Source organism: Xiphophorus couchianus, chromosome 19, assembly GCF_001444195.1.
Source record: "Xiphophorus couchianus chromosome 19, X_couchianus-1.0, whole genome shotgun sequence".
In the NCBI taxonomy this organism is placed as follows: Eukaryota; Metazoa; Chordata; class Actinopteri; order Cyprinodontiformes; family Poeciliidae; genus Xiphophorus; species Xiphophorus couchianus.
Window position 1 is genome coordinate 12,759,126 of NC_040246.1, and position 12,614 is coordinate 12,771,739.

The 12,614-nt window shown below is 41.5% G+C and overlaps 1 protein-coding gene across 2 annotated transcripts in view; it reads left to right on the forward strand.

Annotated features, from left to right (window-relative positions):
• Window positions 1-12,614, forward strand: part of tiam2a (TIAM Rac1 associated GEF 2a) — an 84,313-nt gene that overhangs the window by 29,643 nt on the left and 42,056 nt on the right. For both annotated transcript variants that reach the window (XM_028000148.1, XM_028000149.1), the window contains exons 2-6: window positions 3,791-3,881; window positions 5,116-6,297; window positions 10,294-10,738; window positions 11,172-11,344; window positions 12,082-12,306. In XM_028000148.1, coding sequence (XP_027855949.1) covers window positions 5,122-6,297; window positions 10,294-10,738; window positions 11,172-11,344; window positions 12,082-12,306 — 2,019 coding nt within the window. In that variant the 5' untranslated portion in view covers window positions 3,791-3,881; window positions 5,116-5,121. The remainder of the gene's footprint in view (window positions 1-3,790; window positions 3,882-5,115; window positions 6,298-10,293; window positions 10,739-11,171; window positions 11,345-12,081; window positions 12,307-12,614) is intronic.

Consider the following 12,614-nt stretch of genomic DNA (forward strand, 5'->3'; position numbering starts at 1 on the left):
TGACAAAAGGTAAGCGCTTCCAGTTTGTGGTCCCTGATGCTTTGAAGTCTGTGGTTCTGACCGGTGTCCATGATAATGCAGGTCATCAGGGCCAGCCACGAACATTCTCCTTGGCTCGTCATCGTTTCTTTTGGCATGACATGGAAAGAGATGTGCGAGATTACGTGAGAAAATGTCCCAGATGTGTCCTCAGTAAAACCCCAGAGCCTGCTGTGAGAGCCCCTCTGGAGAACATCAGGACCAGTGCTCCGATGGAGCTGGTGTGTATTGATTTCTGGTCAGCTGAGGACAGTAACAACAAGTCTGTGGATGTTCTGGTGATCACTGATCACTTCACAAAGTTAGCACATGCTTTCCCGTGTCAGGATCAAACTGCTAAACGAGTTGCAAAAAAGTTATGGGATGGGTTTTTCTGTGTTTATGGCTTCCCACAGCGCATTCACTCAGATCAGGGTGCAAATTTTGAGAGTGAGCTGCTGGCTGAGCTTTTAGAGTTGAGTGGTGTCAGTAAATCGCACACCTCACCCTACCACCCAATGGGTAATGGGACTGCAGAGAGATTCAATCGCACCCTGGGCAACATGTTGAGATCTCTTCCTCCACGTTCGAAGCATAAATGGCCTCAGATGATCCAGTCTCTGACTTTTGCCTACAACTGCACGGTTCATGAGACCACAGGCTTTGCACCGTTCTATCTGATGTTTGGGAGAATTCCCAGGCTGCCTGTTGACCTTGTTTTTCGGAACGTTCTTCATGATGATGCTATTTGTGACTACCACACTTATGTCAAATCACTGGTTGAAGATTTACGTTCTGCCATGCTAATGGCTGAGAAGAACACCAGTGCAGAGCAGAAACATCAATGTGACCAGTACAACAAGAGAGTCAAGGGTCACCCTCTGTCAGTTGGAGATCAGGTCCTGGTGGCAAACAAGGGAGCCAGAGGAAAGCGAAAGCTTTCTGATAAATGGGAGCCTGTGATGTACACGGTGGTTGCCTCCAAACCTGCTCTCCATATTTATCGTGTTAGAGATCGTCACGGCAATGAGCGTGTGGTGCATCGCAACCTCCTTCTTGATGTGAACTTTTTACCTGTGGGGATGACCTTGGATGGGAATGTGAACCGCCAGGTTGATAGTGTGGTTCGAGTCCCCCCGGTTCCTGATTCACATGGAACAGTAAGATTTAGTGAGGCTCCTAGTGCTGTTCCTGCTGAGCCTTCCCTACCCGACTCCCTGTCCTGCAGTGATGGGGATGACCGTACTGCTTCATGGGTTCAGGATGTGTCCTCGGCTCCATCAGTTGGACATAGTGACCTGCCTCATGACTCTGAAAACTCCTCTATGGAAACAGGGGTACTGGCGACTGCTGGTTCCTTACCTCATCTTCCTGATGCTGCTGGCTCTGTTCATCCTCCAGACAGGGTGGGTGAGGATGTTGTTCGCCGCCTAACTTCACGCTTTGGGAGGGTTATTAAACCAGTTTGTCGCCTGATAGAGTCCATGGCCGTCATTGAGGCGCTTTATGATAAGGATAATGTTCAAACTGTTATTGACGTGTGAGTTTCCAAATTCTCATGTGATTCCTGCCATTGGCTAGGATTGTCTTTGTCTTGGTTTGCATAAGCTTCAGTACCATTTATGTGTTTACTCTGTATGGGGGGGTGTAAAAGGCACCTCTTGTTGTCCATGGAATACTGTGAGATTTTGCTGGGCGTCGAGCGATCTCTAGTCTCCTGACCCTATTGTAGGGTAGCTGTTTGGCTGATGTGTTACATTGTTGCAAAAAAAAAATAAAATAAAATTGTACTGCTACTAAGTGTCTTTATCACTGTTTTTTATTTTGTGTAATTCTAGGGGGGTGAATGTAACCTGGTTGTTGTTATAATTACACAAAATGTCTTTTTTTGTTGTTGTTTGTATTGTTCTCTACCTGACCGAAAAGCTGTCATTGTTTTGAATGTGTTACTTTAAGAACAGTAGCCCCTCCTTTTTATTTCTTCTTCTATGGTTTTGTCTTTAAAATGTTTGCGTCCCTTAGGCCCTCCCCTTTTGTCATGTTGTCCTGCGGGAGAGGTGTGTCCTATTTACTTTCTATCTAAATACTTCCAGTTTATTTGTAGATTTATTAAGTTAATTTCTGTTATGTATTTTTGTTTGTGTAGGACTTGGAGCGGGCAGCTTGTAACTATTGTTTTTCTGTTGGATATTTTCGTCAGGTATGTTGTATAAAAAAGGTTTATTTTATTTAATGTGAGACATGATCCCGCGGTCCTTTTTGTCATGTTGTCCTGCGGGAGAGGACTTGGAGCGGGCAGCTTGTAACTATTGTTTTTCTGTTGGATATTTTCGTCAGAATAAATCTTTGAAAGCCAAACAGAGTCACGTCCTGACTAACATCTAATAACCAGCACAACGCAGAAGGAATCCGGTTACACATGCACAAAAAAGGGAGGTAAAGTTAGAAAGTATCTCATCTTCCCCCGAATTAACAAAGGGAATTGAAATATTTACATCAAGACCTCCCATACAAAGTGAGTCCATATATAGTTTGGCCTTTGGATTCATTGGTATTATGGCTCCAGCAAGGGTGAAAATTATTGGTGTTTTACCGCTTTAATAAGTGAGTCGAGAATTATAGTTTGTCTTCCTCTCGGGATCAGTTCTACTTGAATTCAGTCTCTGCTGATTTTGACTCAGTGAATGAAACCAGTGTTTAGCTAATCTTCCGATCAGCCCAGAATGATGGTTCAAGTTCATTAGGAGCCTTGAATGTCTGCAGCCAAGTTTCCACTGGATTATCAGGTGCTGCTCTCTATCAAAGCAGAAGGAGAAAATCCTGGTGGCTTGTCCTTGAGCTTCAGGACCCCTTGCATATAAAATGCTGTGGATTCACATATGAACTGCACTCTTCAACAGCAGTGCTTTTACACTGCCAGTACTATTTCAATCTTGCTAAACAGTCAAGGTTTATTCATACAGAAGCAGTTAAACTCCTACCACAGTGGTGCAGATCACTTAAGCCAGGAGTTTAGGACTTTTGGCAGGAGTATATTTACCCTGCAACCTTACACATGCTGTTCATGTGTTGCAAAGCTCAGTGGCCTTACCACTATGTGTTTGAGCTAAGTCTGTGCAGTTAGGTTACATTACACACAACATTCATGCTTCCTCAAGATGCCAAAAGGCGCTTCAGTGTCTCCACAAATATCGCTCCTCATTGCTTCCTATGCCCCGGATCGTGCTTTCAGACAAATTTGGCACTGAGGAGAGGGAGGGGGAAGAGAAAAAAAAATCTAAGCTAGCGAGAGGAATCCAAGGTTTAAAAATAAACAAATGGTTAAACTGTAGCCGGCTTTGAAAAACCTTCCCGGACCTGATGAGAAGAGACATCATTTACATGTGGGGAGGTGGAAAAATGCAACATATGTTTGATTTGGATGGGTGATTAAACGAGGAGTGATTTTTTTTTTTCAGACCAGTAATGCTGTAGGAAGTCTATCCTGAGATTCCTGGGTGACATCCCATACACGTCTACATTACTGTGTGTTTGTCTTTCAGGCAGTGCCTGAATATGCTTTTGCAAAGCATTTTCTGAGTTTTATACCAGCAGCCTTACCCTTTTTTAATTCAGCTGCGGGACTGATTTATCTGTGTGAACAGATACAAAAAGTAGAGGATTTGTTTTGATCTTTAGGTTGCACACCTTTTATGAAGCACAGAGCTCATTACACAAAGTAAATTACAGTGCAGTGGAAAGACTAATTCCTCTTCTTCTGTTTGTGTTCCAGGTTCCAGATGAGCCACACAACCAAGGAATGAGTTAACTTTGGAAAATGAGGCACAGATAACTCTAAATTGTGAAACAAGACTTTCTAAGAGGTGAGTTTTAACAGCTTTTTGTCTTTCTTTTTTTTTAATCAGCATGCATGTAATGGTCTATGCTCCTTCCCTGTCCAGCTTATTTGTTCTTAATCTGCTTGGTGAGCTAAATTAAAGTCTTAAAGTCGACTGTAGGGGTTGATCTGCACCTGTTATGTAAGAGCAGTCTTCCTGTGATTCATGTTGTACAGCTCTCTAACGTAATCTTGGTCTGGTCACGGCTCTGACTCTCCAATGAAAACATGCTTTGGACAGTGTGGAAGAGATTTCCTATTGTTCTGAGTACTGTCACACGTAACAGCTATGACAGCCCAAAAGCCTGTTTATCTCACAGGGGTTTTCTGTTTCTAAAAAAGTAGAGGTGTAGACCTAATCATTAATGACCAGATGAGATAGAATTATTGCTATCTTCGTTTAAAAGCATATGGAAGATATTAGAGACATAGCTGCTTTGCTGTGGAAGCAGTCACTACATTTTGAATGATTATCTGTCCTTGTCTGTGAGGTGTAGCATTACGTTTTCAAGCAGGATTAGATTATGGGTGCATCATAATAAGTTAGAGCATAATCTAAAAAGTTTTTTTATTCCAGTAATTCAACAAAATCAATTGATGGAAGAGAAAAGTTGATTTGAAGGAAAAAAACATGATTTGTACAACAAGCATAAACTTTGGATCACTGAACAGTCCAGTCCTTTTTTCTTTTGCCTTGGCAGGAAACTTATGTTTTGCCAAAGATTGAATGGACACAAGCAATGTGGTAGTTGTAGCCCGTATTCTGTTTGCATCTATGTTTGGTGGCTCTCAAGCATACACAAATTGCCTTGTCAATCTTCCCCAAACTCATGGATAGTTTTTACTTCACCGTCTTCTCAAGGCCACTGTTATCATTCCCAATTGTGCTAATTTCCCCCCCTTCTACTAAACTTTCCATTACTATCCTTGAAATCCTCAGACTTTGAACAGCAGACTTTTTCCAGTAATAATCTTTTGGCATATGACTGTCTAATGGTCAGCAATGAAGTCTGCTATTTTTCAATTGATTGTAAAGCACTTTTATATGATATATTCTACAGTACAAAAATGTAAGTTTAGCTCTTTGAATGGAGTTGCTAAAATCTCAATCATGTTCTAATTGACTGAGATGCAGGTGTAAATGTCAATTATAGATTTGTATGTATTTCCCTTGCGTTTAGTAAAGGTGACCTTTATGGTTTGTCCATTTACTTTTCCAGTGCAGGATGGGGAATTCAGAGAGCCAGTACAGCATTGATGGTCCGAAAGGCACAAGCTTCATCTTCCCAAGGAAACAAAAGCCATATTCAATGAAACTCGGCTCAACCAAAGATGACGTTCTTTCCCCACACACGTGGTGGAAAAACACCCCACTTGGCTCAGGGTACAAGGCAAAGTGTGTTGGTCGTGGTTGTTTGTCACCTCCTAAAAGCAGACACTCTTACTCTGCCCAACGCTGTGACTATGTTTGCAAAGGAGCGAGGGGCAGCACTGAACATCACTGGCATCGCTCACCTGGATGCGGCATTCGCAGACGACAGTTGTCAGATGATTATGAAGAAAATCCATATGGGGCTGAGCTCAATGGGCACTCTCTGAACAGACACGGCAATGAGCAGGAAGTTCTGGAGGAACAGAGCAGCCCAAGAGTGGTGATCAAGAAGGATGGCACTCTCAGGGTAGAGTTCACAAACACCTCAGGAAACCCCTTGCTCCTGGATGAGGCCTCTGGCCCAGTCCAGCTGCTTAAGTTCTCTCCAAATTTGGAGGCTACTTCCACTCCGAGCTTGCCTGGTTCCAGTGGCAGTAGGCAGGAGGCCCACCGGGGTGGACCACCACCAGCTTCTACCTCCTCCACTGCCAGGACTAGCAAGGGAAGCTCACTGAGCTCTGAAGGCTCCTGGTATGATTCCCCGTGGGGTCCCAGTGCAGAACTATGTGATCAGGACCAACCATGCTGTACTAACAGAACATTAGAGCATTCCCCTATACATCAGCTTGACTCCTTTGCAGAAAACCCTGCACCTCCATCTAGTTCAGAGCTCTACAGGGACTCCACAATGGCTGCTACTTTTCCTACAGCCAGCGAGTTGTCCTCCCAGTCACAGCAGCCTCCGTCAGGCCGAAGGCTGCATCGCGCTTCTCTTGCGTCTGTACTGGATGTGCCTTTGGTGGAAGAATGTGCAGAGCCACGGCAGTATTCATCGTTCACCTTGCCTTGTCGCAGGCCCAAAGCCCATACCATTAGTTCAAATATGGACCAGTACCAAGAGCCGGCGCAGCAGCAGCAGCAGCAACGTAGGCACGACTTTGTTTTCAATAAGAAAGACTCTATCAAAAACCGGATCAGACGCTTCAGTGACTGGACGGGCAGCCTCAGCCGGAAGAAGAAGAAATCTCAGGTGAGTTGGTCAATATTATTCTATTGAGAAATACAAAATTGATTAGTTTCTTTTCTCCCCCGTTTTTGTGAAACTTTGACCTACAGAAGACAATTTTGTCCAATTCCTATTTAAGAACTGTAGAATTAGGACTCAGAAGCAGCAGCATTAAAGTAGTTTTTTTTAGTCTTCCTGCTGAGTCGTCATTAATTATTTATTTTGAGAGCAGAGGCGTTGTCGTGTTGCATACGAAAGAGAACTGTAATAAAGGGTTTTGCTGAAATTGTAAAACAAAGATAAATGGTTTAAAATAAATTGTTATATATATTGATTATCAACTTATATTTTCAAAAATATATGTAATATTTAACATGGCTACTTTATCTTATCAACCTTCTTCACTTAGTAAATGCTCATGAGGGTGTTGTAGTGAGCATGATTCAAGGTTGGATTTTTGAGTTTCCACTCTGCCTTTCATCATTCAGAACCAATTAAGCTGAAAATTGTCTGACCATTGTCTGATTTCTAATTAGGTTTTTAGTTTTGTTGGTTTTTGTATTTTGTTTTCTTGTTTATGTCAGCCATAGACTAAAGGCAGAACAATGTGTTCTTATAAATGTCTTAACTTCAGTCTCTTTTTTGCTTCATAATTAATGAGATTGCTAGATTGCAAGTGTCACATTAGTAAGAAATGATGCCAAATGGATGACATTTTAGTCCACACTACAAGTGTCTATAGTTTTCTCTTTTTCCAAATATTTGACTGTCTTTCTTGTAAGTGAAGCCGTCTATCAGTCACTTGATTAATTGGGGAATGGGGAGTGCAAAGGTGCACTGTGCCACCAAACACCTGGAGAAAACTTGGATTATTCCATCACTTTCTCAATGAAAGGACTTTAAACCACAGGAACAGTGTATTAAAAGATTTTAGCACATTTGAAACTGATTTTATAACCTTGGTGTGGCTTGATACCAGTCAGCTCTGACTGTTACATTGTTTCCACACTTTTTTTTTTTTTTTTTGCATGCTAGCTGCACGTGTAAGCTCTAAGTTTGTTCATTTGGCTTTTTTGTATATGGGTGTGCTAGGTTTTTCTTGAGACAAGTTCAAAGATACTCCACTAGATATGATTTCCCTCGAGTAATATGATCCTTGGACTGCACACGCACTGATCAGAACTTGGATTAGAAAGAACTACAGTTTGTCTTCATGTTTCACGCACTTGTCGGAGTTGTGTGATTTTTCTTGGCTAGTCTGCAGCTTTACTAGCTGTAGTATGATCCAGAAGGTTTGTTTAAACTGAGCCTGCACCCTTGTCCTTCGTCTTCGCAGCTTGAGAGCAATTGTTTTTGCTTTAATTCTTTTTGGCTTTGCCTTGTAAATGTTTTAAGAACGCTGGTTGGGTTCTGCCTGAAGGATAGCTGTAAGCCTTTGAGACGCTCTGCAGAGTGAAACTAAATCCTTAGCTAAAGATTTAACCCCACCCGGCCTTTAATGTTAATGAAGGAGCTGTGGTTGTTCCAGTTGTTGTGCACAGATTTCCAGGACTCCCCTCATAGTCTTTGTAGGAAATATCTGCTAATAGGTATTTGTGCTTAATCATTGAATTTTGCTTCAAAACAAACAAGACTGGACTCATTATAATATTCATAAAGTGTTCTGAGTATTTTTAGAATATTTGAGCCTCTCTTTATGCTCAAACAGGAGTGATTTTGCACTACCACAGTAAACTTTTCTAGACTAAAAACACCCCTTTATTCTGCTGCTAAATGTTCTATTGTCCAGTATTTGTTAAATTCATGATCAGGTGCTGACGCTTAACCTCTAGACTTACTTCTCTTGTCAAAGAAAATGTTTGTATCAGACAGCTTTGCTGTTTTGTCCAGAAATCCTCTCAACAAAAACAAAAGAATAAATCTACAGCTGATCTGCATTATTACAGTGCAGGTTAGATGCTTAACATAATTAATTGTGAGAAAGTTCACACAAGTTAAACAGGGGGAAACGCTTACTTTGAGATGCAAGGACTCTAAACAAGTTTTTGTTTGAGTTGGTTAGGTTTTTCTCCATGGTATATGTCCTAATTTTCCCAGGACTTATTCTGCTGCTGCTGGTATCAGGAGCACCTCATCTGCTTACCCCCCTACCACCTTTCCCTCTAGGTAAAGGTCACACTTTGACCCTAATGCCAAAAACCAAGAACCTGCTTCTAATGAAAAGCAGCTGCAGGGTTAGAATGTTAACAACAGGACATCTGGGGTGAATCACTACAAGAAAATTATGGAAATCTTAGAAAAATTCTATACTCCAAACCACATGTTATTACAACTTAAAGAAAATATGATTAAAAATCCACAAAGTCAGGTTCTCTAAATTCACAGTTATGGTTCTTAACCAGAAAGAAGTGGATTTCGCCATACTGGTTGTGAGTCTTTCTGTCCCACAAGCAGAGGTGTTCAGTTATCTTGGTTTCTTGCTAAGAGGTGATGGTGTCATATTATTGTTTATCAGACGATTTGGAGACACAATGTTATAAGAAAAAGTCTGTCTGTCCTGGTGAGGAAAAATCAAAATCTAAGACTTTGTCGAACTGGTAAAAAGTGGTTTCTCACAACCACTTTCCCCTGTGGCTGTGAGATATGGATCACGACCAGATCCTGTGGACCCAGTGTGAGACTGACCCAGAATCACATACTGAGATGGCATAATGCATAGTGTTAATTAATAGCCAGAGTAATGTCCCAGACCTGTTACTCATAGCTTGGAAACTGTACTTTTAAATCCATCTTACCTATGATTTATGAATGGATATAGAAAGATCAACATAAAACGTGACTATGACACAGATAACATGCTTAGAACTGAGCATGAGACATAAAAAAAAAACAAAAAAAACAACTAAAACCCAAAAATGAACTCCGCCATGACGGCACATGCTGAGAGCACTGCACTCTGCTGTCAGGAGCAGAATCGATGCTGCAATCTAGTCAAGTGTCAGTAGACTGTCATCAAGGATGAAAAGGAGGCATTTCCATCAAGTGTTCATTTTTGGAGATTGAGAAGCCACATAAGACCACAAATGATGTAAAATTGTCTGATGCAGAAGGGATCCACACTCCCCGATGTCTTCACAGGAGATTTATTCTACTTTCTCTGCTTAGTGAAAAATTTAGTAACTTTGAAGTAGTTTTGAGCTAGACTACATTTTAAATTTGTTTTATATGGCTTCTAGGCTGAGTGAAAAGAGAATATTTAAATACTGTTCCATCTGTCTGTATAGATGGTTGCAAACTGGGTGCATTTTCTTTACATATAGTTGGGAATTCTTTGAATCAGCCGAGCACTTCCACTGCCAAGTAGTTCATAAAAAATGTCCTTTTATTGTCTTTCACCAGGCAACAGCAACATTTACAGTCCAAACAGTCTTTGTTGCTCTTGTTCCTACCAAATAAAATCTGTCTAGACCTCCAAAACCTACTTGACCCTTTAGAAACACAGAAGTACCTTTTAGATTTACATCTAAAATAATTTTATTCAACCAAGAAGTTTGTTTCTGTGAGACATATCTCAAAAGACGAGACAAAGGACAAGAATGTTAGATTTGAAGAATTTTTTATTTTTTTTTTTTACATTTTAGCAAGCATATAGAATGTCAAATCTTTTCTACAATTCTTAATAAAGGTAAACTCTATACTGGAATTCCAATCAAATGTTTTCATCTCCAAATTGCCCATTTTACCTGACTAAAAATCCCAGGATTCATCAAACAAATTTGCTATGAATTTCTGGTAGATAGTTGTCAGGACCTAAATATTAATAATATACTGTAAGAAGGTGGGAAGGTTGGGTAAATTATTTAAAAAAGATGAGAAAGAACAGATGGATGCTATTTCTTAATACTATTACACCTTTAACAATATTATTTATTTGTAATTGTTTTGCTTTAGGTTATTAAGAACAACTTTGGGTGGGTTCTTCTAAATTTTAATCATTGTGTTTACATTGTGCCTCCCTAGGAGACCAGATACAAAGATGCAAGCGAGGCCTTCGACAGTGGTGTCGACGGCCTGACTGCTGACACCAGCTCCCCCTCCCAGGTTTCCAGCCTCCTATGGTTCCCCGGAGCCTCCAGAGCTCAGTCGTCAGGGGCCATTCACCAGACAACCAGCGATGCTGTCCGCCAGAACATCTACGAAAACTTCATGAGAGAGCTCGAGACGGAAACCAGAACAGGAGGGGGCGATAGGAGAGACCCATCAACTGGAACGGAAGAAGACGGAAGCAGCAGCGAGTCGGCCGAGGGCTCCATGGAGGAGCTGGACCTTTTATTTGAGAAGGAGCAGGGAGTGGTCAGAAGGGCGGGGTGGCTGTCCTTCAAGCCCCTTGTTACCCTGCATAAGGACAGGAAGCTGGAGCTGGTGACCCGACGCAAATGGAAGCACTACTGGGTGACTCTGAAAGGTAAGCCTCAAACTCGTGAGTTTTAACATAATGCTGAAAACATGAGTTGGGAGAAGCTGAGGAGATTATTCTAATATCCTTTCTCAAATGTTGCTTAGCTAAGCACAAAAGGTTCCTGTCTGCGCTCAATCAGGGTTTTTACTCTCGTTCCAGATCAGTGAGTTATAGTTGACTATAAGTAACTTTTACTGTAAAGGCTTTTAGGAGAATTATGTTGATGCTTTAGGCCACCGGGATAAAATCATTCAATAAAATGTATGTGTGCTTTTATTGATGGTAGAGAAAAATCTTGTAGGAAATGAGAGAGTGTCAACAAAGCTTATTTTGTTATTCTCTAACCTTTCAGCGGACATTATATTCTTTTAAGAAAGGTACTCTAGACTTTGGCATATGCAAAGAGTTCACTGGACATCTTTCCCTTTTTTTTTCCTAGGGTGCACATTGTTGTTCTATGAAACTTACGGGAAGGGCTCTACGGAGCAGGAGCTGTCACCGCGCTACGCCCTCTTAACTGAGGACAGTGTCGTCCAGGCTGTCCCGGAACACCCCAAGAGGGAGAACGTCTTTTGTTTGAGTAATTCATTTGGAGACGTCTACTTGTTTCAGGTAAACCCTTAACTTTTAGTCATTACTCCATGTGTGTGTTATTCTACAGTAGTGTAATAGAGACGTACATTTGTCCAATAGCAATTTACAACAGCTTCCTGCTTCTTTGCTTCCTGTGACTTCAGGTCACTGATACAGAAACTAGCCAGCTTTAGATTTTCTTCACTCAGTAAGTGTATACTGAGTATTATTGTTAACACTCTTAACAATAATAGTGTTCTTATTGTTAACCTGTTGCTACTTAGATTAGTGAAATTTGGTGATTTCACTGAAATATGGAGTTTATAGCTTCCTGACCTGGCAGTTGAGTCCAGTTTCCCTCAAAATTGACCTTTTGCACCAGTAGATTTCTCAGTGCATTGCTGATCTTCTCACAATGCATGTATACTAGGTTGCAAATACATTAGAGTATATGAGAATTGGATTATGAGTTAAGTTATTGTCATTGAAAATGACCTTCAATCAATTTCTGAGCCAATACTTTGTCTCCTGGACACGTTATTTCAATAAAACTACAGGGGACATTTATGCTGATGCTTTCTGATACTGGTGCATTTGTCAACCAGTCATCCAGTGATCCTTCACAGCCTATCTTGGACTCATTTATTGAAATAATGCAACCAGTAATGCACTAGCCATGCTGCAACATTTATTATCCTGCTGGTTTTGAACTTTGTCGCTAAACTGAACGTCAGCCTTAAAGCCTTATCACATCCCCTTCTCTTTGATCATCTCAGGCCAGCAACCAGACAGATCTGGAGAACTGGGTGACAGCCATCCATTCAGCCAGCGCCTCGCTGCTCGCTAAGCGGCAGGGAAAGGAGGACACGGTGCGTCTGCTGCGGAACCAGGTACGCACGCTGCTGCAGAAGATAGACATGGATGGAAAGATGAAGAAGATGGCCGAGCTCCAGCTGACCGTAGTCAGTGACCCCAAAAACCGCAAAGCTATTGAGAACCAGGTGAGTTGAGAGGAAAATATAAAAAGAAATATTTTAGTACTTTAAAATGTTTATGAGAATGAATCAGCCTGCGTAGGTGAGGATGCAGGTTAATTTTGGAACATTTCAAAAACCTTTAGTGTGCCATGATGCCCGAGTGGGTGCTCTACTTATTTTTTCTGATTTGGCGACTGTGGTGACAGGTCTGTGCGCTTAATTTTAGTCTGTGGGTGGTTAAAGTGGCCTGGATGCATCAGTCCCCAAATGCATAGCTAGGGGCTCAGGGGAGCTGCTTGTTCCTGGAGCATCAGATTGGGATTCCAGATGTT